The 24,378-nt window shown below is 45.1% G+C and overlaps 1 protein-coding gene across 13 annotated transcripts; it reads right to left on the bottom strand.

The window, feature by feature from the left end:
* Window positions 1-323: 323 nt before the first annotated feature.
* Window positions 324-17,189, bottom strand: fam204a (family with sequence similarity 204 member A). 13 transcript variants are annotated; one of them, XR_013647985.1, is made up of 9 exons: window positions 16,725-17,189; window positions 16,558-16,639; window positions 16,444-16,474; window positions 15,803-15,905; window positions 14,572-14,661; window positions 3,582-4,294; window positions 3,235-3,457; window positions 3,031-3,124; window positions 1,472-2,478 (listed from the first exon to the last, which is right to left on the bottom strand). XR_013647985.1 is itself a non-coding variant. In XM_023963372.2 (7 exons), exons 1-7 carry the CDS (start codon window positions 16,914-16,916, stop codon window positions 561-563), a joined length of 657 nt encoding a protein of 218 aa, XP_023819140.1. In that variant the 5' UTR covers window positions 16,917-17,182; the 3' UTR covers window positions 324-560. The 13 variants fall into 13 exon arrangements, 3 of the variants coding, with proteins under 3 accessions (XP_023819140.1, XP_004077565.1, XP_078788638.1); XR_013647986.1 differs by having other exon boundaries at window positions 1,472-2,475; XR_013647982.1 differs by having other exon boundaries at window positions 1,472-3,457; window positions 3,582-3,689; window positions 3,772-3,845; window positions 4,059-4,294.
* Window positions 17,190-24,378: the final 7,189 nt, after the last annotated feature.

The following is a 24,378-nucleotide window of genomic DNA, read 5'->3' as shown; positions in this document are numbered from 1 at the left end:
GCTTTCTAGAGCAGATGCTGCAGCTCAGCAGACAATAGCGGCACGCGTGGGCACGAGGACACGCCGCGTGTTCGAACACAGAGACAAAGCTCGTCTTCAGCGTGGACCAACGCCAACAGCAAAGCCTCCGTTTCAAACTTCAACTTTACCACAGCTCCAAACAATTTCCAGCAGCCACATTTCAATTCCACTCTGGAATCCTACGGCGCATTATCCTGTTCATTGCATTAGAGTCCTAATCTTTTCTTTTACTTCCTGCTCAGAAGAAAGGAGCGCCTCCATGATTAACCCACTTTACAGCAATAAATAAACGCCTCATCCTGTAATGTACACCAGATTTAATTTGAAGGGGAAAACGGAGCCAGAAAGCTCAAATCTCTGCAATGGAATGGAAAACACAATGCAGACGCCGATGGGCGCCTCCGGCATTTCCTCCAACGCCTGATGGCTTTTTCTCTGAAACCCTCTGGATGGGCTTGCTGTCAGCCAAGAGCCTGACTTTTCCTCTTCAATGGTTGCTGGTGCAAATCCTCCAAAGCCTTCAAGCAGAGCAGTGCGTGTCACATGAAGCCCATGTTGCTTTTGGTTTCCCATCGTTTCTTTGCCTCGAACCTGAAAGACAGAAAGCAGCCGTTTACCTTTGATGGCCGTCTACCTGTGCACAGGTAAACACTACTTCTGAAGCCAAAACGATGGGATGAGGAACGTGAGGAAGAGGTCGTACCCCCAGGTGATTTGCTCCTTTCTCTTCTGCGCCGCCCTGGAAGCTTCCTCTTCCTGTTTGCGCTGAACAAAGTCTCGACAGTCGGCGGCTTCTGCGATTTTCACGGCCAGCTTTGAAACGACAGACCAGAGAGAATGGGGGTGGGGGGGGTGAAAAAACAAAACTGCAACAGTCGGACCACCACCAAAGTAGGTGTGGCTTAGAATCAGCCAGAGGTCACATCCCACCAAAAATAAGACAAAAGACCTTCACTGCTCACTGTTTAATGTCAGAACCTAACACTTCAGTCAGCAACTAACACCAGCAGTAAAGCACGGTGGTGGAAGGAATATGATTGGGGACGTTACAGAAGGGGGGGTACCTTTAGTCCCAGGATGAAAGCAAACGTTCATCACATCAGAGACGGCGACCGTCAGCAAACGGGAAAAAGCATCACTGACTGTCATGTCAATCATCCACTGAAATGATGCCAGACGTTTTCTGAGGTTAACCAACACGCCTCCATCTAGTTACCAGGTAAATAATCTGCACTTTAACACAGATTATGTGAAAACATAGAAAAAGAAACAACTCAGCAGGGGTGGGATTAGATAAGGTTATATAAATGCACTTCTTTCCATGTAGGTAAAAACTATAATTGCCTTTCATTGATAATCCTTATATTTAATAAATCATTGATTTTCATGTGTGTGTGGGGGGGGGGGGGGGTGTATACATTACTGAAAAAAGTCTGTTCATGATGATGAGTGTCAATCCACTGTTACCAAGATGGAGAGGAAAAGATCTTCACTATTTATATTCAAGTCAGTGTATCAGTTTATGTCTGAAATATTTCATGTGTATTTATTTATATTTTTATTGTGATATTCCAATGTTTCAATGCGTGAAATGAAAGCTGTACGGTGAAATCAGTTTGTGGTTTAACATCAAAACCACATTTAAATGTAAAATCCATTTCTGACTAAAACTACAGGAAAATCCTCTCAGCTGCTTTTATTCTGTAGTTTATGAAATCTGCTGCTTAGAAAAGACTAAACTAAAAAAGATTCAGACATTTTATGGACAGAATGCTCTTTTATATTATTCTGCATATAGTTCCTGTCATTTGCTGCTCATTTCATTTTAATAAAGTGAAAAAAAGAAAAAGGAGACTTTTTTTCCCAAGTGGAATTTCTTCTGAATTTAAGAAAAACAAATGAGAAAAAGAAGAAAAATATTTTAGGATCAAAATGAGGAGAATTGTCTCTTTGCTTTCAGCTCCAAGACACTTTTTATTCCCTTCAACAAATAATTAAGCATAAAAATCATAAAGTTAATGACGTTGGATCTTATTAAATCTCAGAAATGTGGAGGTTTTGGTTTGTCTTGAGCTGAAAACAGGCGGCCTGCGTGGCGCGGCGCGGCGCGGCGCGGCGTGGCACGGCGCGGCGTAAGCGGTCCCTGAAATCAGGAGAGAAAGGAACGGCCGTGAGTGCGAGAGGCAAACATCCAAATCCCCGGGACGGCAGGAGCGCATTGTGAAGCAGAATAATCCCAATAACCCCAGTCACACAGACGCCGCGAAACAAAGGCCAAAAGCCGCCGCCGCCGCTCCCATCCGGAGATAGCTTTATTACTCAAGCAAAGGCCAACTTTGATAAACAACTTGGAACAATTTCACCAAACCTTGGGATGATTGGGAGGGGGGAGGGGGGTCTGGAGGTAATGAAGAAATGTGCCTCCACTGCGCCCATGGAAAAAAGAAAAAAGACCTGCTGGAAAAAAATGTTTCAATTATAATTAAGTGGGATAAACTTTATTAGAAAGACTGAAACTAAAATATCTCCTAATGCATGCTGGGATTAAGCAGGTCAGAGCGAGCAGGCAGGAAAAATTAAACTCTAAAGGCTTTTTATCACCATATTTCAGGAACCAAGGGTGTAAAATGTTCTAATTTGGGATACATTAAAAGCCATAAAGGTCTTTCAGAAAGATTAATGGTACTTTGCTTGGATTTAAGATAAGGGCTGCGGCTGGCTGCGAGTCCTGGGCTCCGGCTGGGCCCTGGAGGCATTCATCTATAGTCGCTGGAAGATTTGTGAAAGCGTCTGAATAACCTGAAGCCAGCGCGCCATCACAGTTCTCCAGTTCTTCACCATTTTAGAGCTTTTAAATTCCTCAAATCATGTTTTCTCCTCTTAAAGCCAGTTAGGAGCCACGATCGCTCTGGCAGATAAATTCACTTCGGGGTGTTCTCAGCTCCTTCTGGGGGGGTTGTGGGAGCTAAATGCTTCGGAGTGGCTCTGATGCATGTGGAGATTACAAACCACACGTTTCTGAAATTGTTGACAAATCCAGGAGCAGCTATCCTTCCATGAAGCTGGAGGAGGGATGAGGAAGCAGAAATCTGACGGGCTTATTCTGCAAACACATCAAACCAAACTGGATGATGCTAAATAGTTTCATTTGGAGATTTACAAACAGAGCGTCTGGCTTTTTTCACAGGGAAAAGGGACAAAAGGATTACCCACATTAACCCGCTCTCCTGTGGGGCAGCATGTGAGACGCAGCACGCCTAGAAAAACGCCGTTTCAGACGCCTGCTGCTGCCGCTGCTGCTGCTGCTGCATCCGTCCTCCTTTCAACAGTCAGCATCTACTGCCTCACTGCGGTTAAAGGCCCTCCGCCTTATCGGCTCCGTCTACATTCACTGATTGTCTTTAGCAGAGCTCAACATTAATGTCAAGCGAGTTACCTAGGAGACGGGGCAGATCAAAGAGACAAAAAAAACTCTCAAATGTCTGATTAATCAAGCCTGCAAACAGCTTATTTCTTTTAGCCCGCATGCAAGTATGAAAATGAGATTGGGAGAGCAGTACATTGTGCAGATTTGTTCATTCTTATCTGAACAAAGCCAGCGGCAGCTTATTTCATGGATCACTGGCACTGTCAGCGCCGCGGCGCCGAGCAGGTGACGGCTCCTCTTTCTGAGGCGAGAACAAAATTAGCAAAAAGTCGGCACAAATTAGCCTCTCATATTTGCAGTAATATGACATTATTTTCATTTACTTTTTTGATCCACTTTTGAGGATTTCCCCCTCCCCCTGCGTGCATCTTAGTGCCAAGTCCTTTCAGATCAGAAGCTGCTGCAAAATAACAATGGCGCTAAAAAGCGGGATTAAAGCAGAGAGACAGCAAACCTCTAGCATTCCACTTTTTATGTGGCTCCTAAAAGCCAATTCTTCCCACTCCATCACACATTACTATCCCATTAGACGTCCATCACAGACGCGCTGCTGTGCATGAGGCCCGTGTGCCGCTACAGCTACATGTATGCAGAGGACTCATCCTGGGACCTTTGAGGCACTGCAGCCGGACCGCCGGCGCCAGTCAACAGGACCGCCTTCGCTGCACTGGTCTTTGGGACATCGTGGAGATCCGGAAGGACGCTGCGTCTGGCAGGAAGAGCTGCAGCAACGGAGCAATGCAGCAATGCAGCAACGCAGCAATGCAGCTATGCAGCAACGCGGCAATGCAGCTACGCAGCAATGCACCAACGCAGCAATGCAGCTCTGCGCTGTTTTTGTGCATCCTGATGAAACCAACAGGAAAACATGGATGGAGCCAATTATGGATCAGAAGGACAATAGCTGAATGGAAGATGAGGAAAAGACGTCTGTGTGTGGATAAAGTGTTAAAGCTCCTATTAACAATATGAAATAAATGATGGCTTTGAGGAGGAAATGGCCTTAAACCCATTCATAAATGTCCTATCCAGGAAGCCTCTTCCAATTAAAACGTGTGAGAGCTGGATTAACGAGGGCTATATGGCTTTTCCTCGCTAAATCACCTCCCCGAGCTGCTCTGCTGCATTTGACGTGTAAACGATTAATGACCAGCCTAATTCCTTTATCGCGCCACCTTAATGCCTAAATAATGTGGCCTCAGTCAACTCTGGAAAGCAGGGCTGCAGAAGAAAGGACTGAATATCAGATTAGGCAGCCTGCGTGTTTCTCAGCCCCATTTCCTGGGGAGTGAGGCGTTCGAGGGCTGCAGGAATGTGGCCGCACAGCCTCGGCCTTACAGGAGAACCCGGGGGGTCAAGGGTCAAACGGTGCCACCTACATCCAATTAAAGAGGAATACAAGGGAGGAGCTGAGGGCAGCCAGCCCTGAAATTCAGCGGCACCATCGCCGGTTATTGTTTCCAGAAAATTCAAACAAAACCTTTCATCTTTGGTCAGACATGACGCTTATTACAAAGACGCAGCATTTTCCTCTGATCTGAGCCTTTTTCCATATGATTTAATACTTAAAGGATGTTGATGCTTGATCGCATCTTTTCAGACGTTCTTCATTTTGTTACCCAATAATCCCGAAAACTCTCTTCAGAGGAGCACATTTAGTCGTGATTTCACTGCAAACATCAGAAAAATTCTGATCAAATCCTTTCTGTGTTTTATAACAAAACTTCTAGAGTCAACATGAAAATGGATAAATCCAAAATCAACGTTGAAAGCATGAAAAACCTCAAACACTTCCAAAGTCAACAATTTTAAAAGTGAAACTTTAGGAAAACTTCATGTTCAATTATAAATGACAACAACTCTGGGGGGGGGGGGGGGGGGTCTACATGGGTAACACGATTGGAAAACAGAGTTCAGAGACGGCCGACGGCAATCCGAACATTTAATAGAAAAAACAAAAAATCCAGACAAAGGACAAAGAATTTCCCATCTTCAACCAAACTGAATCAGATTTTATTTTCATTTGGATTTAAATTCTGATCAATAAAGACTACATTACCATAAAACATCTTTCTACTGAGCCCCACGTCTGCTCAGAAATGATCTTTTCTGGTTTAATGTCACTGATTTATTGTTTTAGGGTCAGAAATCCACAAAGTCTCAAAACCAAAAAGCAGAAGCGGCGAGTCCCCAAGCCGCCACCTTCACGCCGCTCCTCCTGCAAAAGTTCATCCTTTTTTTATCTGTAATCTGGCCCCCACTTTGACAAACAGAATTACATGGTAAGTCAAAAGAAAGCCACTCCAGGGAAGGCGCAGGAAGCAGACATGGATCCACTCTGGTTTCCAGTAATCTGATCGACGTGTCATCTCTGGGCACTAAATCTCTGAAAGTTCCTCTGCTTTGTGCACATTTTATTATCTCCCCTCTTCTGAGGAGGCTAGGCTTATTAGCAAGCTTTGAACTCACACTTGCAATAATATGCCATCAACAGTTTTATGAGCTAATTAGAAAAAACAGTTTAATTAATGAGTTACTGGCAATAAAATGGCAATCATGAAAAAGGAAAGCGAGGGTGCTAAGCTTCCACTACCACCAATTAAGGCCTAATTACAAACAAATTATATATGTGTTTTGCTGTGGGCTTTCATTTTTAAAAATGGCTTTAATTAAAAGAGAAAACATGCTAATTAATAAAACAGCACACAAATCTACATTGAAAAGTATGCTTTGTCTATCAAGTAATTAATGAAACACAATAATCCAAATGAGATTCCAAAGCATTTGATAACAGCTTAGCCCCCCCCCCCCCGTTCCAACCAGCTAACATGGGAGGAGAGTCACTCAGTCAGAAACGGACTCAGCGCTGCCAAAAGAACCAATAGAGGCCTGGGGGGGGGCAGAGGTCTGATCGGGGGGGGGGGGAGGGGGGGCACGAAAGCATCACCTGTGACAGAAATGAGCGTCTGCAGAGCTTTGGCCTCCCAGCTCCTCTGCTACCCGCCGATCTGAGGGACGGTGGGGCTTTTCCTTTCAGGAGCTGCCTTGATGCCCACACGAGGGCAGCTACCTGGTCAGTCTTCCTGTAAACATCCCATCATGCCCTCACAATCCGGTTGTCCAGCAGAACAGAACCTCTGATCATCATCAATCAGAATTTTCTGGGTTTTTTCCTTTGAATCTAGATTTATGTTCATGAAAAAAGCAAAACTTCTGTGATGGATTTTGGTCACGTAAACCTCAAAAGTCTTTATGAATTCTTCTAAAACGTCAACATTTACAGAGAGAAGGTCCTCCAACAGGAGCATCCTTTCCGCAGCTCTGTGCAGCGAGTCCTGATCCAGAAACATTACAGGTGGATGTCTTTAAAACATTCAGAAGAAGCCAACAGCAGTTCAGCAGCGTTTTCTGGTCTCCGTGTTCATGAGGCCCTGCAGCCCAGCAGCAGACCGTCTGACGAGGAGTCCGTGTCCTGAAGTGGAAACCTGCTCTAAGAGCAAAAGCAGCGAGGGTGCTGAGGAACACGCATGACGCTGACGACCTCATCAGAACGGCAGCTGTGATCAGACGTGTTCATTGATCCTCATGAACACGTCATGAGCAAACGCTTCCAGACACGAAGAAGGTTCCACGACAGCCACCATAGAGGTCAACCACCAATCCCACGCCTGAAACCTTGGTTTCCATCAGAACACGGGAAACCATGCAGTGCAACCGTGGAGAAGGTTTTTGGTTTGAAAGTTTGCTGAAGATTGAGACCAAACGATGAGAAGGTCCTCAGACCTGAGAAATGAACGATGGATGGAAAGTTGACCTAATATTCAGAGAAGCAGAAATAAAAAATGCATTTTTCCAGATGCAACAACACAGTGGAGAAGGACACAATGCCCCTCCAACCCGCTGTCTCAGCGTCGGTATCTGCGTTCCCATTGGACAGCAACAGGAGCTGCTGCTGGAGCTCCAACTGCTCTTTGCAAACAGCTAATGACAGAATTCAGTCACCAATGGGAAACTTGCTGGAGTTCAAAATCAAAGGATGGACACCCAGTCTTTTTACGTTCATGCAGCTTTTACACCCAACCATGAAAAGGAATCAGAAGCTCAAACAACAGCAGTTATATCTGCCACGCTTGACGGGCTTTGTTTAGAATCATTTGTCATTTTTCATCTTTGTAATCCGAAACAGGAAGTCGTTTCTTTGCTAAAACCTTCATGATGTTAATACTTTAATTAGGAAAGTTTCCTAGTTCTTCATGAGTTCATCTCAAACATAGAACTTTCCTCTTTGGAGTCATTGCGAACAGAAACTAGAACAACATTCAGCTGAAAGACGGAATCTCAGATGTTTGACAGATGTATTAAGGCGCAGCCTTCAGAACGGAGCTTATCAAATCACTTTAATGTTCACTCTGAAAACAAAAGAATGAAGTGGAAACCTTTAATTGATTTTAAGAGGCAGAAACAACAAAACATTTACCTTCATAAAAGGAGGGATTCTCTTATTTTCCTTTCATTTCCTTCTGCTTTGAAGAAACGAGTGGAACCGGGTTAGAAAGAGATGTATGGATGTTCATGCACAGAAAGGCTGTAATCCAGCAGGAGCTGCTCTCTGCACAGAACAATGACTGCAGGGACAAACGAGCCTCCTCACTCCTTCATAGCTGTCGCAACGCTTTCCCAAGCAAAACCTGATTCCATTCTTCCAGCCAACAGACGCCATGGTTGCGACCATAAACATATTAAACATGGAAGCCGTTTCATAACAATTGAGCCTCACAGTCATAACCCTGACATGGATTCTGGCCACGGCAGAGAGGATTGATCCGTCTGTAGAGAACAGCGGCTGTTCATGGCATCTTCACTCCAGGTTTCCAGGTTATCCCAAACTTTCAAGGGAAAGAAATGAGGAATTCTAAAGAGACTTTGAAAGACTTCACTGTGTTCTGGATAAGGTCTGGTTAAAGTCTAGAAAAGTCTAGATAAATTCTGGATACAGTTTTAGACCTGGATAACATCTGGATAAGGTCTAATAAGGTCTAGGTAATATTTAGATAAAGTCTGGATACAGTTCAGATAGTGTCGGTCGGGACAAAGTCCAGTAAGGTCTGGATGGAGTCCTGTAAGGTCTGGATGGAGTCCAGTGAGGTCTGGATAGAGTCCAGTGAGGTCTAGATAGAGACCCGTAAGGTCATGATAGAGTCCAGTAAGGTCTAAATAGAGTCCCGTAAGGTCGGGATAGAGTCCAGTGAGGTCTAGATAGAGACCCGTAAGGTCATGATAGAGTCCAGTGAGGTCTAGATAGAGTCCAATTAGGTTGGGATAGAGTCCAGTAAGGTCGGGATAGAGTCCCGTAAGGTCGGGATAGAGTCCAGTAAGGTCGGGATAGAGTCCAGTAAGAGTCCAGTAAGGTCGGGATAGAGTCCAGTAAGGTCGGGATAGAGTCCAGTGAGGTCTGGATAGAGTCCAGTGAGGTCTAGATAGAGTCCCGTAAGGTCGGGATAGAGTCCCGTAAGGTCGGGATAGAGTCCCGTAAGGTCGGGATAGAGTCCAGTGAGGTCTGGATAGAGTCCAGTGAGGTCGGGATTGAGTCCAGTGAGGTCGGGATAGAGTCCAGTGAGGTCTAGATAGAGTCCTGTAAGGTCGGGATAGAGTCCCGTAAGGTCGGGATAGAGTCCCGTAAGGTCGGGATAGAGTCCAGTGAGGTCTGGATAGAGTCCAGTGAGGTCTGGATAGAGTCCAGTGAGGTCTGGATAGAGTCCCGTTAGGTCGGGATAGAGTCCCGTAAGGTCGGGATAGAGTCCCGTAAGGTCGGGATAGAGTCCCGTTAGGTCGGGATAGAGTCCCGTAAGGTTGGGATAGAGTCCAGTGAGGTCGGGATAGAGTCCAGTGAGGTCGGGATAGAGTCCAGTGAGGTCGGGATAGAGTCCCGTAAGGTCGGGATAGAGTCCCGTAAGGTCGGGATAGAGTCCCGTAAGGTCGGGATAGAGTCCCGTTAGGTCGGGATAGAGTCCCGTTAGGTCGGGATAGAGTCCCGTTAGGTCGGGATAGAGTCCAGTGAGGTCTGGATAGAGTCCAGTGAGGTCGGGATAGAGTCCCGTAAGGTCGGGATAGAGTCCAGTGAGGTCTGGATAGAGTCCAGTGAGGTCGGGATAGAGTCCCGTAAGGTCGGGATAGAGTCCAGTGAGGTCTGGATAGAGTCCAGTGAGGTCTGGATAGAGTCCCGTAAGGTCGGGATAGAGTCCAGTGAGGTCTGGATAGAGTCCAGTGAGGTCGGGATAGAGTCCCTCAAGGTCGGGATAGAGTCCAGTAAGGTCGGGATAGAGTCCCGTAAGGTCGGGATAGAGTCCCTCAAGGTCGGGATAGAGTCCAGTGAGGTCTGGATAGAGTCCAGTGAGGTCTAGACTGAGTCCCGTAAGGTCGGGATAGAGTCCAGTGAGGTCTGGATAGAGTCCAGTGAGGTCTGGATAGAGTCCAGTGAGGTCTAGACAGAGTCCCGTAAGGTCGGGATAGAGTCCCGTAAGGTCGGGATAGAGTCCCGTACGGTCGGGATAGAGTCCCGTACGGTCGGGATAGAGTCCCGTTAGGTCGGGATAGAGTCCCGTTAGGTCGGGATAGAGTCCCGTTAGGTCGGGATAGAGTCCCGTGAGGTCGGGATAGAGTCCAGTGAGGTCTGGATAGAGTCCAGTGAGGTCGGGATAGAGTCCAGTGAGGTCTGGATAGAGTCCAGTAAGGTCGGGATAGAGTCCCGTAAGGTCGGGATAGAGTCCCGTGAGGTCGGGATAGAGTCCAGTGAGGTCTGGATAGAGTCCAGTGAGGTCTAGACAGAGTCCCGTAAGGTCGGGATAGAGTCCCGTAAGGTCGGGATAGAGTCCCGTACGGTCGGGATAGAGTCCCGTACGGTCGGGATAGAGTCCTGTTAGGTCGGGATAGAGTCCCGTAAGGTCGGGATAGAGTCCCGTTAGGTCGGGATAGATTCCCGTTAGGTCGGGATAGATTCCCGTTAGGTCGGGATAGAGTCCCGTTAGGTCGGGATAGAGTCCCGTAAGGTTGGGATAGAGTCCAGTGAGGTCTGGATAGAGTCCAGTGAGGTCGGGATAGAGTCCAGTGTGGTCGGGATAGAGTCCCGTAAGGTCGGGATAGAGCAGTGTTTTTCAACCAGTGTGCCGCGGCACACTAGTGTGCCGTGGGAGATGGTCAAGTGTGCCGTGGGAAATTGCCCTCATTAACTGATCTAAAAACATTTTCCATCTCCAGGATTTCAGCTCTGTGTTCATCAAAACAGGCCCTGATAAAACACTGAGGAGTTAGGAATATAAAAGATCATAAAATACTTTTTCTTTGCGTTTATTTTATTTTATTGATGACATTTTGATAAGAATGACCCTTCGGCTGTATTTTGGAAACGGCCCGTCCCTTTAACTGTCTCCACCAATCATTCTTGAAGGCTTAATCACATGTCATCAGTCTGTACAATCAGAAGTGGTTAAAGTCTTCACTTCCTTGTCCCGATTTAGCTCGTAAAGTCGCTCAGTTCTAACAAAAATACCAGCTAAAGCTCGTCTTTAGCGGTGTAGCTTCCCACAGAATCCGGTATCAGACCGTGGAACAAGTGAACAAAACAATGAAGCTCCGAAAACCGATCTCCGGCCGTTTAATGCACTACATCTCCCATGATGCATTGGGTTGTGAGAGTGACAGCGCATACGGAGATCTGTTGTTAAACGTCTTGAAACCAACGAACACACATCAAACTGTTTTTAAATCTTCTAACTTATCTTTTATTGCATCTTTTAGAAAAAAAACAGCTGCAGTTTCCAGCTTTTTCTGTAACAATTATCTCAAAAATGCACGTGAGACTGTGGAGGGGCTGTAGATCAATACAGACTATGAGTTTCTCCTTTTTTTAAAAATTTTTGGATGCTGGTGTGCCGCGGGATTTTTTTTAAGGTTAAAGTGTGCCGTGGCTCAGAAAAGGTTGAAAAACACTGGGATAGAGTCCCGTAAGGTCGGGATAGAGTCCCGTTAGGTCGGGATAGAGTCCCGTAAGGTCGGGATAGAGTCCAGTGAGGTCTGGATTAGGGTTGTGCCGATGGACGATATCATCGTCCATCGTGATGGGTGACTGACATCCCGATGGAGAGACCACCATCGTGATGCCACGCCCCCGCCACGTTGCGCGTCGACACCATAAGCCGCGGTTACATGTACAAAATATCTTGATGGGATCAATGGTCGGATTAGAATCCAACCGTGTAGATGGGCCCAGAAAAATGTTTTCAGAATATAAAAACGTTCACTAAGGTCACACTTTCCGTCGGAATAAATCATTCGCACATGCGCAGTAGGTTTTGAAAAACGGAAGGATATAAACTCCGCCGAGCGGCTTTTTTTTTCAAACTTTATTGAACGTAACAATTCAATACAAAACATTGTTAAACAGCGCCGAGCGGCTATATACATTGACATGTCAGCTCGGTAATATACGAGACGGTCTTCTAAACGTGCCTTTAATAATGTTACGGTTATTATGAAACACCTGTTCGCTCATCATTTGAATTTGTGGTCAGTGCTTTTTCTGAACGAAGCCAGGATTAGCAGTATGCTAACACAGGCTAACAACATTAGCTTTGGGTGGTGCTGCTTGCTGGCTGCACGTAAACATGTAAGAATAACATCATCCTTTATTTAATCGGGACATGACTGGAAACACAAATCCGCGTGATTGTTTGAATGTTTTCTAAGGACTGAGCGACATTTCTGCTTTGAAGCTCAAACCGCTGTGTGTGCTGACGATCCGAGCTGTGCTCAGACACACACTTTTAGACCCGGTTCTTCTACTAGCGGACTACTTCTTTTCTATTTTGTTTGTTATTTTTTTTGTTAAAGTCACTTCCCTCAGTTTATACTGGATCATCGCGGATTAGTCATCAGTTGGGAAATAAAATGAAAAAAGCAAAAAAACGAATAGCAGTTATATAAGAACGAAAAATGTAAAAATACCCCCCCCCTCCGACGATGTCATCGTCCATCCCGATGGTTGACAGCAAACATCGTCAACGGCCAATTTAAGGGACATCGCCCAACCCTAGTCTGGATAGAGTCCAGTGAGGTCGGGATAGAGTCCAGTGAGGTCTAGATAGAGTCCCGTAAGGTCGGGATAGAGTCCAGTGAGGTCGGGATAGAGTCCAGTGAGGTCTAGATAGAGTCCTGTACGGTCGGGATAGAGTCCAGTAAGGTCTGGAAAGGGTCTAGAATAAAGTCTGGATAAACTAGTTCATATCTCTTGAAACAGATCAGTATTTCAAGGCCTTTTTTAGCAAATATTTGTATGAAAACATTATAGTTGTAAAAACATTTAAATTATTTCCTTTGATTTCATGTTTATGGTGATGAATTGTGGTAATCACATGACTACACAACACAGCAGAAGAGGAGGAACATTGCCAGTGTTTCTGGAGTTCTTGACGGACGGTTCTCTGACCACAAATCGGTCAATTATTTCCTACATGACTAAATAAAGAGGAACTTCTCCAACTTTTACCAGAACTTCACTGGATTGTGGTGCAGATGATCACCCAGAGTCTAGATGTGACCAAAAACCACATCTCCTGTGAGAGGTGGTTACCTCCACCCTTCAGCACCATCTGACATGAAGACGGCTGTAAAAAGGGAGAGGACAGGAGGGTTGTGGGAAAATGACAGCTTATTGAATAATTTTAGGATTCTTTCTGAAAGTTGAGATTCTTTCCAGCATGTTCTGCTGCTTTTCACAGCTTTCTCCTTCATTGGACTGTAAACACAGTGGTATCTACAGATTTGGGGCTTTCAAAATGATCCGTTTCATTCCTCCCTAAAGAGGAAGTTATCACCGCACGACAATGACTTTGTGCTGCCAAACTGCTGTCACTCCCATCAGCGTTCTGGCACCAGGCGCAGCAGGTGAGGAGAGGAGAGACCCCGGCTCAGGCTAAAAACCAATCCACGCCTGCTGTAAGCAGCTTTCTGCGCGTGCAGCGGGTGCAGCAGGTGCCACTCACAGCAGCTTTCAAACAACGCCTTCATTGGACCAGACCGGTGGAGACGGGGACGTCCAGATGAATGCCTGAACCTCCCGCTGGAGGCGCATTTAAAGACCGGAAACGCAGAACCGCTCTGTTCCAGAACTACACTTAGTCTCAACATGAGCCTCCGAAAAGTCGCCTGATGTCGGTTCCAGTGACATATTTAGGCATTTCTGTGTCCTGACGTTCTGCAGGTGAATCAGAGCAGCGGTTTCTGACTGGACCAGAATGTAATCATTAGGGAACGAGGAGCAAAGACGCCAGCGGATCCGTCACAAACCGAGACTGAGCCTGACGTCACAAACTGGTTGTAAAGGAATGACAAAAACAAATCCCATTTCCACAAATTGTTTCAGTTTAGTGACATATATTTACACTTTTAGGATTTCTCTGCATTAAATGTGTAAACCCCTCAAACGCTGTTTGCCGTAGAACTTGAAGGTTATTCCCCACTGATGGATTCTCAGAAGAGTTTTCCCGTTTCTTCTGCTTTAAATGAATTTTGTGAGTGAGGCTGAAGCGTGAACTGCCCCTCTTTGTGTTCATGCTGTCATCAAACGTAAGCGCGGATGTAACGCTCTGAGCAGCATGAACACAAAAACAAAGAAAGCCAACTTTGATGCTGAAAGTGCATTTCCTACTTCGTCTTTTTACCGCCATTACGCCTGCGCGGGCTACATTTTATGCTAAATTAGTTTGGAGCCACTCGATCCGAGATGCCAGCCAAGGCGGCTAGTTCCAAAACTTCAGGCAGTGCATTCAGGGACGAGCACACTTCAAAGGTTTGAAACTCCTACCTGGAGTATGATTTAACAGTCGGGCTTGAAAGCAATGTAGCCTTCATTAAAAAGCAGAGCCAAAAGTCCTTTAGACAGAGCAGCACTTCAAAACTAAGGGGAGGGCTTTCCATTAAGTGAATGGAAAAGGGCTGCAGGACTGAATGGAGGATGTCTGCGTGTGTTTTTGTTCCTCTATGTCTTTGCGGCAGAAATGGCCACGGATCCATTAGCCTGATTTGTCACAGCAGGAGCACCCCAAAGATCTCTTATCGAGTCCACGTACCTCTCGAGTGGCGAGTCTGTCGCTCATCTCCTCCGCCTTTGCAAAGTCCCCTTCAGCGATGGCCCTCTCAATGTTCTTTTCTAGGCCGGACTGCAGCAGAGGGGGAAAGAATTTTCAAATAAGGGGAGAGGAAGAAAAAAAAAATCAAAGAGGAACTTCAAAAGTCCCCGGGGCCTTATTTTTAATACCAATGCCATTACCACAAATATGTAGATTTCGCTTCACAAATGAAAACCTTTTTGATTGGATATTAGTGGGAAAATCTTAGAAATGCTACAGGAGATTACCAAACATAAATGTGCTTCTTTAATTACACATTTCCATTACAGGCCTGGGCGAAGGGGGTTGCAGAGAAGCCCCCAGTTATGGCAGGGAAGCTGGTTCTGCCGTGATGAGCAGAGCGCCGCATTTCCTCAGCTCCAAAAACATTCTTATGGAACGAAAAGGCCTCTAATTATTCATTTACTCTTTCACTTTTTTCTACACATGCGCTCAAAAATAATGACATCATTTTAAATGAACGTATGCCACTGGATAAAACAGGACATCTGGTGTGTCTTAGTGGAACAACAGAGTGTTTCCGTGTTTCAAAGAAGATATTAAGGATGGCGGCCGGCCTTTAATGAAGGGAGCCGTCATTACGCTGATGAGACGACTCTGTTTTATTCAGCTGCTTCCTCTTGTTTCATCCCTTCACTTCCAAATGAGGCCGAAATCAGCAAAAACCCAATTTTCTGCTGCTGTGAGATTAATTAAGCACAAAATACTCCAAAATAATCATTAAAGGAATTTCAGAGCAGTTCCTATTGACCCGCTCAGTTGAATGTTTTGCTTCATTGGCAGTTTGCCTACAATGACTCACATCGATGAAAACGCTCTCATTGACAGAAAGTTTTCATTTTTCAATTATAAAAGTAGTTAAATGTTGCTATCTGCTTGTTAAGGAAATGTTTCTCTCAGATGCTTTTGAAGGAACTTTGTCTCCTTCTGTTGAACGAATGTTTAATGTCGGCGAAACGCCACGCGTTCATCTGAAGCCGTCAGAGATTCAAGCTAATCTCATCGGGAAACACGACAGAACGCGTGACTTTTAAGGAAGGTTCCTTTGTAATCCCCGCGTCACATCAAACACACGGCAGCACCGGCACACAAAGGATGACAAGGTGTCGCTAACAACTATGACAGAAGCAGAATGAAAGTGAAGAAGATCCGCTGGAGGAGAGTCTGTTACCTTTGGAGGCGGTTTGGAACAAGGAGGAGGCTGAAATCGATCATTTACGCCGAAATACTGCTGTAAGTCATTCCAGTGTTTCTGCTGCTCCTCTTCCTGCTCCCTGACAACAAAAATGGAGGCCATCATCATGGCTGAAGCTGCTCTGCTGAAATGAACTGCCTCAAACCTGCATTGGAACCCGGCTGACCTGAAGGAGTCAGGAGCAGAACTACGGCCATTTGTAACATTAACCAGAAATAAATCCATCTTAGAGTCAGACAGATCCAATACTAAACAACACATCAGAGAGTTGGTCATCGCTGTCAGACCAGATCCTGAGGACTGATCCCAGAGGCTTTTCCATCGCCAGCAAACACCCCGATGAACCTCATCTGAAGGATGTCAAGTGTGTCCTAAAGAAAATCAGCTGTTTGTCCAAAAACATGTTTTTCTGAAGGATTTAGGGTCAACGGGAAACATCTGCGTGTTTGATGTAAAAACACAAGCTTCATCAAATGTTGGAGTGAGATCCTGGGACCGTTACCCCTTCATCTGTAGAGTTACACTTCCTACACTACAAGTACATGGGCTATACTGTACTAATACTCAAGTATACTTCAAATAAGTGTAGTCCTGCGTTTTGTGAAGGGTTCCTGTACCTGGTTCCTGCAGGTTCCCGTCTTTCTGCTCCTGTAAATGAAAACAGACTCCTCATTAGGTGGAAACCAGTAACAGAACCTTCAGCTGAAGCTCCTCGTTTATCATAAATAAACCTTTTCTGCGTCTTTTTCTTCGTTTTTCGCGAATCTTTATCGTTTTCGTTTCATTTTTCCTCTTTCGCAGGTCCTGGAACTTCTAAAGGAGGAAACATCTTCAGTATTTTACAGCTAAGGACAGCACAGGCAGCGCTGTTAGATCGTGGAGAAGACAGAGGACTCACTCGCCACATTTCCTGGGGGACCCCCGGCATGTCGCCTGTTTGTGGGTTGCTGCCGCCGTGGGCGGACGCAGTCTCCGCCGTGGACGGTCCTGCGGGACATCCAGGGGGTTTAACCGAACATTCACCACCGTCTTCCTCATCTGGACTCAGGTCTTCCTCGGTCAAGCCTTTAGGCAGGAGTCCGCTGTACATTTTAATGAGCTCACTTTAGAGCAAAAATGGACAGAAATTCATCCACTAAACGCTGCGGTGACTGCGTGCATGTACTTCCGGGTAAACAACGTGACGTAGGCTCTGTGGAGGTGGTCATTGGCTAACAGCTCGAGGGGGCGGGGCGGGATGGAGAATATTGTCCAACCAGCTGTTGATCAAACAAAACCATCGATTATCGGGTTGAAGTCAAACGAAAAGAGAGAAACTTGAGTTTGGACTTGAAATTTGGCGTAAAAAGCGACTTTAGTGGAGTTTCGGAGCCTTTTGGCGGCCTCCGTTTTCAGAGCAGAGGCTGCTGGGAAGGAAGCGGCTTCCTTCCCAGCAGCCTCTGCTCTGCTGCTGCCTGTGAGATGGAGGCGCGCAGACACACTGCAGGTCCAGCTTTAGCAGGACTCCTCAGATGTGAGGCTGGTTTGTGTCATGTTCCGGCTGCGATAAGCCTCCCTCTGTGACCAGCAGCTCTCCGTCTGCGGGAAGCGCTGCGGGCTGACATTCCTATTAGAATGATTAGCATGCAAATGCGGCGCCGCCCGCGGACCTGGCGCGCGCCGCTCCGCACAAATTGCTCTTTGACTGCGTCCGCTTCCACTTTCTGCAGTTTGTTTCCATGTCGGAGCGAAAGACAGATGAGCAGCTGCAGAGTGTTGAAGCTCACTAAATATCTAATAATCTGTCACATAGGGATTTATTTCCTTTTGGTTTTTAAATCATTTTGAGGTTATAACATCATTTTTGTGAACGCAGCTTTAAACAAAAGAATGAAGCAGAAGGTTCATTTAATGCTCAGGTGGGCGTGTCTCTGCTATTGGTAATGATGACATTATGATTTCAATAAGTACATTTCTCTTGACTAAAATATAATTTAAGAAATCTTTAGCATAGAGAAACCGTAAAGAGATCATTATAATTTGTGTTTTTTTCTCTCTAATTAGTTCTTACATTTCAGACAAAAAGCTGCAGATTTTGGTTTCTGTGTGTGAAAAGTTGCTGTCTTTGTTTTGAAAGTTGTGTGATAATGCTCTGTGAACGCCACGCCAGTCATGTGACCACGGTATCTCCTGCAGTGGTTGACAGGCCGCAGCTTCACTGGGACTTTAATTACAGCGCGTGACAAGTTCATGAGCACATCAGAGATTGGATGTAAATGAGAGTCACAAAGCCTGGTTAACGCTGTTTTGGTTCTACTCTTGTTTTTATTGATTAGCAGCCTTTGTGTTCTATTTCACACATGAATTGATGCCCCAGCTTTGTTGCCCAGCGTCTTCCTGCCCCGCTTTCCCTCCTCCCTGCTCCTGGCACGTCCTCCAGTTCATTATTTCTGTCATTTCTTGGTAATTTGGAGTTGGCTTTTTAAAACTTAGAGCCTCGTATTAAGTTTTGGCCGTGCTGGGAAAGAGGCAGGACTGTAAGAGCAGAGAGATAAACTAATCATCTTAAAACCCTAATTATTAGTATCTTACTGTGACAGACTGTTTTTGCCAGCCAGCCAGATTGAGCCTCAAATGAGGAAAGGCGTATCTGTGTGAGTGGTAATAATTTAAAGTCATCTGGATCTGGCTGGTGTGGCAGAATTCATTAGCAGAGATTAGCACTGTGTGTACAAAGTAAATGAGATATCTAATAGCAAACATGGAGGTCTAGGACTCTTCATTTCCTTCCCAGTATGAGGGATGATGTTAAGAGGTGATTATATATGCTTTAACGCCGCGGCTTGGGCTGCCTTCACTCCTCGGCTCCGTTGCCGAGCGGTTGCACTAAACAGTGTTACTAAACTGCTGACCTTTCCCCTCCGTTTGAGTTTCTGCTGCTGAGAGGTGAGAAAACTGACCCCCAATCAGATTAAAGTGGGTCGGCGCGGTGCAGAGGCGAGCGGAGGTTTGGCGAGGAGACGCGGGAAGGTAATTATGTGTGTAAGGAGAAGGTTGGGGAAAAATAATAAGATTACAAAGAATAATTTGCTGATATAATTACACCAAAATTGGGTACACACAATCGTAAAATACATGTATTGCTTGACCCGGGTTAGCCAGTGAAATAAATCCCCCTTCTATAGCCTTTGTTAATTTGTTTTTATCATCTCCAAGTGGTGTTTGTGCAGGCAGTCCAATTTGCATGTGTAATTCCACTGTGCAAATTGACAACAAGTAGATAATTTGAGGAAATAGGCTGGTTGCAGGCCCCTGCTATCTTCCCAAGCCTATTCATTTTGAGGAAGCGCTGAGGCATGAAACTCATACATCAACTATTTCCTGACAACGCTTAGGCTTATTGTCCCCTAAAATGTCATTACAGCCATTATTTATGAAGCTAATTCATTTATTAAAGCATATTTACTTTGACAGAATTTGTCACATTCTGTCCGTGTCCTGAGCTGTGCCTCTGCAAACGCCAAGTTCAGCACCAAGCAGAACCTCCGCCGTTCCGGCTTTGCTAACGTTTCTGTGGCTCATGTGTGACTCGGGTCATCTGGTCAGTAAAAGATGAGCTGCATTACCACGAGGGGCCTGCAGGGACCAGGTACTGGCGTGTTCGGCAGGTTCGTGCTTCTGGGACGCGGCGCAGAGCGGTTCCGGCCTCCGGGCCAGCGGCTGCTGACTCGTGGATCTGTCAGAGCACTTCATGGCAGTGTGGATAATTTTCAATTGTGAGCAGTGGAGTAACACACGGGGGGGTCATCCATTTTAATGTTGCGTGCTCTCTGTCACGGCGTTCTGTGGCGTCTCCGTCTTTGGACTCACCTGTCACCCCAAAAGCACTTATCACAGCAGTGGCGTTGGGCTGGGTTTGAACTGTTTCCCCACATTGATTTGGAGCCATGACATTTTAATTAATGCTGGGCGCTCGCTGTCAGACAGGCGGCTGGGTGGAATGGGAGACGGTTAAGGTGGAGGCAGAGAAGATAAGACTGAAGTACTTACTGAGGAAAAGGGGATCAATGTGGAGGAAGACTGTCAGGGGTTGAATTTAAGGTGGAAAAAAGGGAAACCTTCCAATCTGCACGCCTTGTATTTCTGTCAGAGCCCATTCTCTGCCCGATGACACAAATCAGAGCGACACGGCGTGCCTGGTGTTCCACAGGCGGCAGGGTTGTTGGAGTCCATGTTGGCAGAAGGGCCCAGAGAAGCCGCTGCGCTGAGAGACGACGGCGGGAAATGAGGTAACTTTGCAGCACTCCATTGAACAGTAATAAGCTTTTAGGGCTTAGCGAGCATAAACACATTAAACTGATGAGATTCATCAACACTCCTCTGTCAAATTTATGGAGCCCACAGGCAGAGCTGATGCTGCCGGTTGGCTGGTTTGGTGGTCTTTAGCTGAACAATCCTGCTAAATAAAAACTTTATTCCAAAGACATCTGCAGTCACTTAAAGTGCACGGAAATGCCGAAAGGATTACTGACGCTGTGCTAAGATAATCATAACAATAATGTCAGAATTCATTTGTTACTGTAGTTGGTTCAGTTATTTCATGTTTGGCTCTAGTATTACCCCTGAAAATGGACATTTGGGCTGTTTTTAAGGCACAAACTTCATAACTTCACATTCAGAACGGTGACTGCTGGAATCCTTCATCCAATGTACCGGAAAAATGTTCAATTTTAATAAACAAGCACATAAAAATAAAAGAAGAAAACCATCAATATTCTGTTCCAGGCTTGAGTGCTTTAAGAAATTTGTGTTTGACTTAAAAGTGGAAATACAAAACAGTAACCTTCATGTTTAGGCCTAAAAACTATTCATTTATTTGCTGTATTTTGCAGGGAAAACATGAATCCTGTTTACTATAAGCACATGACCAAACATCCCATAACACAGACACACAGGTCTAAATGTGCTTTAGGGTCATCAGTCGATCTAGAATCAGTATTTTGTTAGATGACCAGGAGAATGTCAGATGGAGACAAACTCGCAGAAAACCAACTCAAAAAAGGTTTTTGCACGAGACAAGAGGATCTGTCCCGTCCTCCAGAAGGTCCTGGACGTCCTGGGACAGTCAGAAGTATGGCTGAGTATCAGCAATCATTTCCAGAATCGATTCAGCAGAGCCCGGGTCGATTCTTTTGAGCCACTGGATTCGGTTTGGAATTGACACAATTTACACGTTTAGTCGGTTTTGTATGGAAATACATAATAATCTACAAAGATATTCATATTCATCTGATACCGTTCACTACTGTATCAGTTTATTAGCGACATAATAAACCAATGAGATTGTTAACACCATTCAGTCTTACTTGGTTTCTCAAACGGAGAAAACCTGCAGACCATTAACATAATGAAGGCTCTAAACCAGTGTTTTTCAACCTTTATTGAGCCACGGCACACTTTAACCATGACAAAAATCCCGCGGCACACCAGCATCCCCCCCCCCCCCAAAAAAAGCAGAAATTCATGGTCTGTATTGATCGACAGCCACCCCCCCCCTGCCACAATCTCATGTGGATTTTTGTGATAATTGTGGCAGAAAAAGCAGGAAGTTGCAGCTGTTTTTTCTAAGAGATGAAATAAAAGTTAAATTAGAAAATTTAGAAACTGTTTCTTTGTTGTGGTTTCAAGACGTTTCACAAGGTCGACTCATTATGCGCTGTCCCTTTAAGCCAATGCATCATGGGAGATGTAGTGTGAAAACGGCCGAAAAAGGGCAGATAGACTAGTGTCCCTGAGCTTCATTGTATTGTTTACTTGTTCCACGGTCTGACAGCGGACTCTGTAGAAAGCTACACCGCTAAAGACGAGCTTTAGCTGGTATTTTTGTAGGAACTGAGAGACTTTATCAGCAGAATTGAGAACAATGAAGTGAAGACTTTAAGCACTTCTGATTGGTCAGACTGATGACATGTGATTAAGCCTTCAAGAATGATCGGCGGAGACAGTTAAAGGGGCGGGACTTTTCCGCAAACTGCTATAGCTGCAGGTAAACCGCAGTACCGTCATTCTTATCAAAATGTCTTTAATAGAATTAAATAAACACAAAGAAAAAGTAATTTTAAGATCTTTTATATTCCTAATTACTCAGTGTTTTATCAGGGCCTGTTTGGATGAACACAGAGCTGATCTCCTGGAGATGGAAAATGTTGTTAGAGCAGTTAATGATTAATGAGGGCAATTTCCCACGGCGCACTTGACCATCTCCCACGGCACACTAGTGTGCTGCGGCACACTGGTTGAAAAACACTGCTCTAAACCGACAAATATAAATGTTCCGCCTCTCCTGAGGGCGTTTTAGTCTGGCCACTAGGTGGAGCTCTCATTATAGCATTACACTTTATTCCAGAGGATTTGAGCAAAAAACGGTGCTTTAGACCACAAATGGTTTCTTTAAAAAATATTTCCACAAAAGACTTTGGAAAATTCCTGCCTGTGAGTCCAAAAGTCAGCAGTGTATGTTTAGATCAACCGAGCGTTAGCATTAGCCATCCTGTGGGAAATTCCATTATACGTTAGCACCAAGCTAGCAGACGTTAGCTTTTGCTTCTGTTATGCGTTAGGTCACTGGAAAAGGACAGGCCTCAAAGATCGATCTCTACTTTTATGGCTCAATTATTGATTTTTATCAACCCAGTCCTAGCCAGAGGCAGCTGGTTGATCACAGACAGGATCAACCTCACCTGGATCAACCTCACCTGCACCATCCAGAAGCTGGATAGGCTCCAGCAACGCTGCACAGGAATGAGTGGATGGACGGATGGCAAAAAGGCCAAGATTCGAGAAAAAAGGCAAAGATTCTCAGAAATGCTGTAATTAAATTCTATCAATACCTTCATTTGAATAAACCGTCAGAAAATGCTCTATTCAGGTGAATGGGTGGGCGTGGCCAAACTGCTGAGCGTACTTCCTTCTGTTTGATTAAAACTCTGCTGAAAAAACAAAAGAAAAGGGGAATCCGCCTCTGATCTGGAGCAGATTTTCGGCTTGATTGGGTCTCAGTAAAGTCATTTCAGGGAAACTGACATGTTTATCAGCACTGTAGTCAGATAAGTGAGGCATAACACATTTGTTCATTTGCAGTTAGTTCGACGTATTTGCTATCTAATTGGTGTAATCTGCAGCTCCAAAGCAGGAGGGCCTTATCTTGATGAAGCGATACATTTAAATTGAAATATTTCCTCTCAAAGGTAAGAAGGCCCTTCACCGTAATTCCCACGTCTCTGTGTTGTCTGTGCAGATCATTATAGCTGCTCGGCTTTTGGATGGTTTCACTGGAGGCGACCAGATCAGCATGAAATGAGCTCAGTTTGAATCTTTATGTGGTCCAATCAGGCCAGCGCAGATTTCATCTGTGCTGGCCCGCTCCACCAGAGTCCGACCCCTCGGATGAAATGGACTACATATTCATACGATCCCCCACGGTCCATTACAGCAGCGCAGACGGAACGAACAGCCTCTCTTCTGTGTTGATGTCACAGTTTTCTATCGAAGAATTAAAACTGAATCTTGAATAATTATTTTTCTAGAATAGTGATGTTTGTTAATGCGCTTTCCATGGTTTTGATCAATTCCAGAAAGGTTTATGTATTGATAGAAAGAGTTATATTTTGCTCTAATGACGTTTCCTGATCAGGATCTGGGTTTGGAGATTTTAATCTGAAATTACAAAGAGAAAAAACTTTTAGTTCAGAAATACCAGAATAATTTTTATGGGAGTGATTCATCCGTGAGCATCTTTAATGCAAATAGGTCTGTGGCCTCGTTCCTTTATTCTCTCCTGGTCATTTTCTCATTTCTACATTTGACTGATTGTTTCCTGAGGTTGTTCTGCTTTTAATTGCCTAAATGCACAAAATGCAAATGTGAAAAATAAGTCATTAAAGTGGTCATTCTGCAGATAAGCCCTGTGGAAATGGCGGATCCTGAATGTAATGTTGTGACGGGTCTGATGGGCAGAACAGCCTGTTGAAGGGATGAAGCTGGTGGAAATGCAGACAACATCCATTCTCAGAAACCTCTAAATGTGTCTTTTACCTTTCAGATTCCTCCTTTTGTCTGAGTCTTTCCTTTATTTCTTTTAATCCTTAAAATTATAAATTGATTTTCCCAAACGAGGATTTGAAGTGTTTCTGTCTTCAGTTTCTTCCAGTTTGACTTCTGAAGCAGCAGAGGAGAACCTCCAATCCTGTAAAAGATATTCTAGAAACGAATCAAACGTCCTGCTCTGCAGTTTCAGCCGCGTGACGACCGGAATGGTGGATCCAGCGGGGAAACGGTTGTTCTGTCGTCTCTTCACTTACTGAACCTTTCTGCTGTTTCTGCTTTCCTGTGTCTGACAAAGTCTGTAACTAATCAAGCTCCTCTGAACCTCGGTTCACAGGTAACCTCTCCATTAGGCGGGGGAGCCCCCGCATTGTGGAAAGTCTCCTCTGAGAAAGTGGAAGGAATGCCTCACCTTCCTCATTACACTGCTGTCATTTACTCTTCATCCTCGTCCTCTTTAGTGGCATTAA

The sequence above is a fragment of the Oryzias latipes genome, chromosome 15 (genome assembly GCF_053564925.1).
Source record: "Oryzias latipes strain Hd-rR chromosome 15, Olatipes_Hd-rR_3.1".
Classification (NCBI taxonomy): Eukaryota; Metazoa; Chordata; class Actinopteri; order Beloniformes; family Adrianichthyidae; genus Oryzias; species Oryzias latipes.
The sequence above is the reverse complement of the archived record's forward strand: the minus strand, read 5'-3'. Positions and strand labels throughout refer to the sequence as shown.

Coding starts and splice junctions, on each gene's coding strand:
- fam204a (XM_004077517.5), bottom strand. CDS start 16,916: ATGTACAGCGGACTCCTGCCTAAAGGCTTGACCGAGGAAGACCTGAGT. Junction 16,640..16,724: donor TCCCCCAGGAAATGTGGCGA/GTGAGTCCTCTG, acceptor TTCCTCCTTTAG/AAGTTCCAGGACCTGCGAAA. Junction 835..14,571: donor ACAGACTCGCCACTCGAGAG/GTACGTGGACTC, acceptor GTCGTTTCAAAG/CTGGCCGTGAAAATCGCAGA.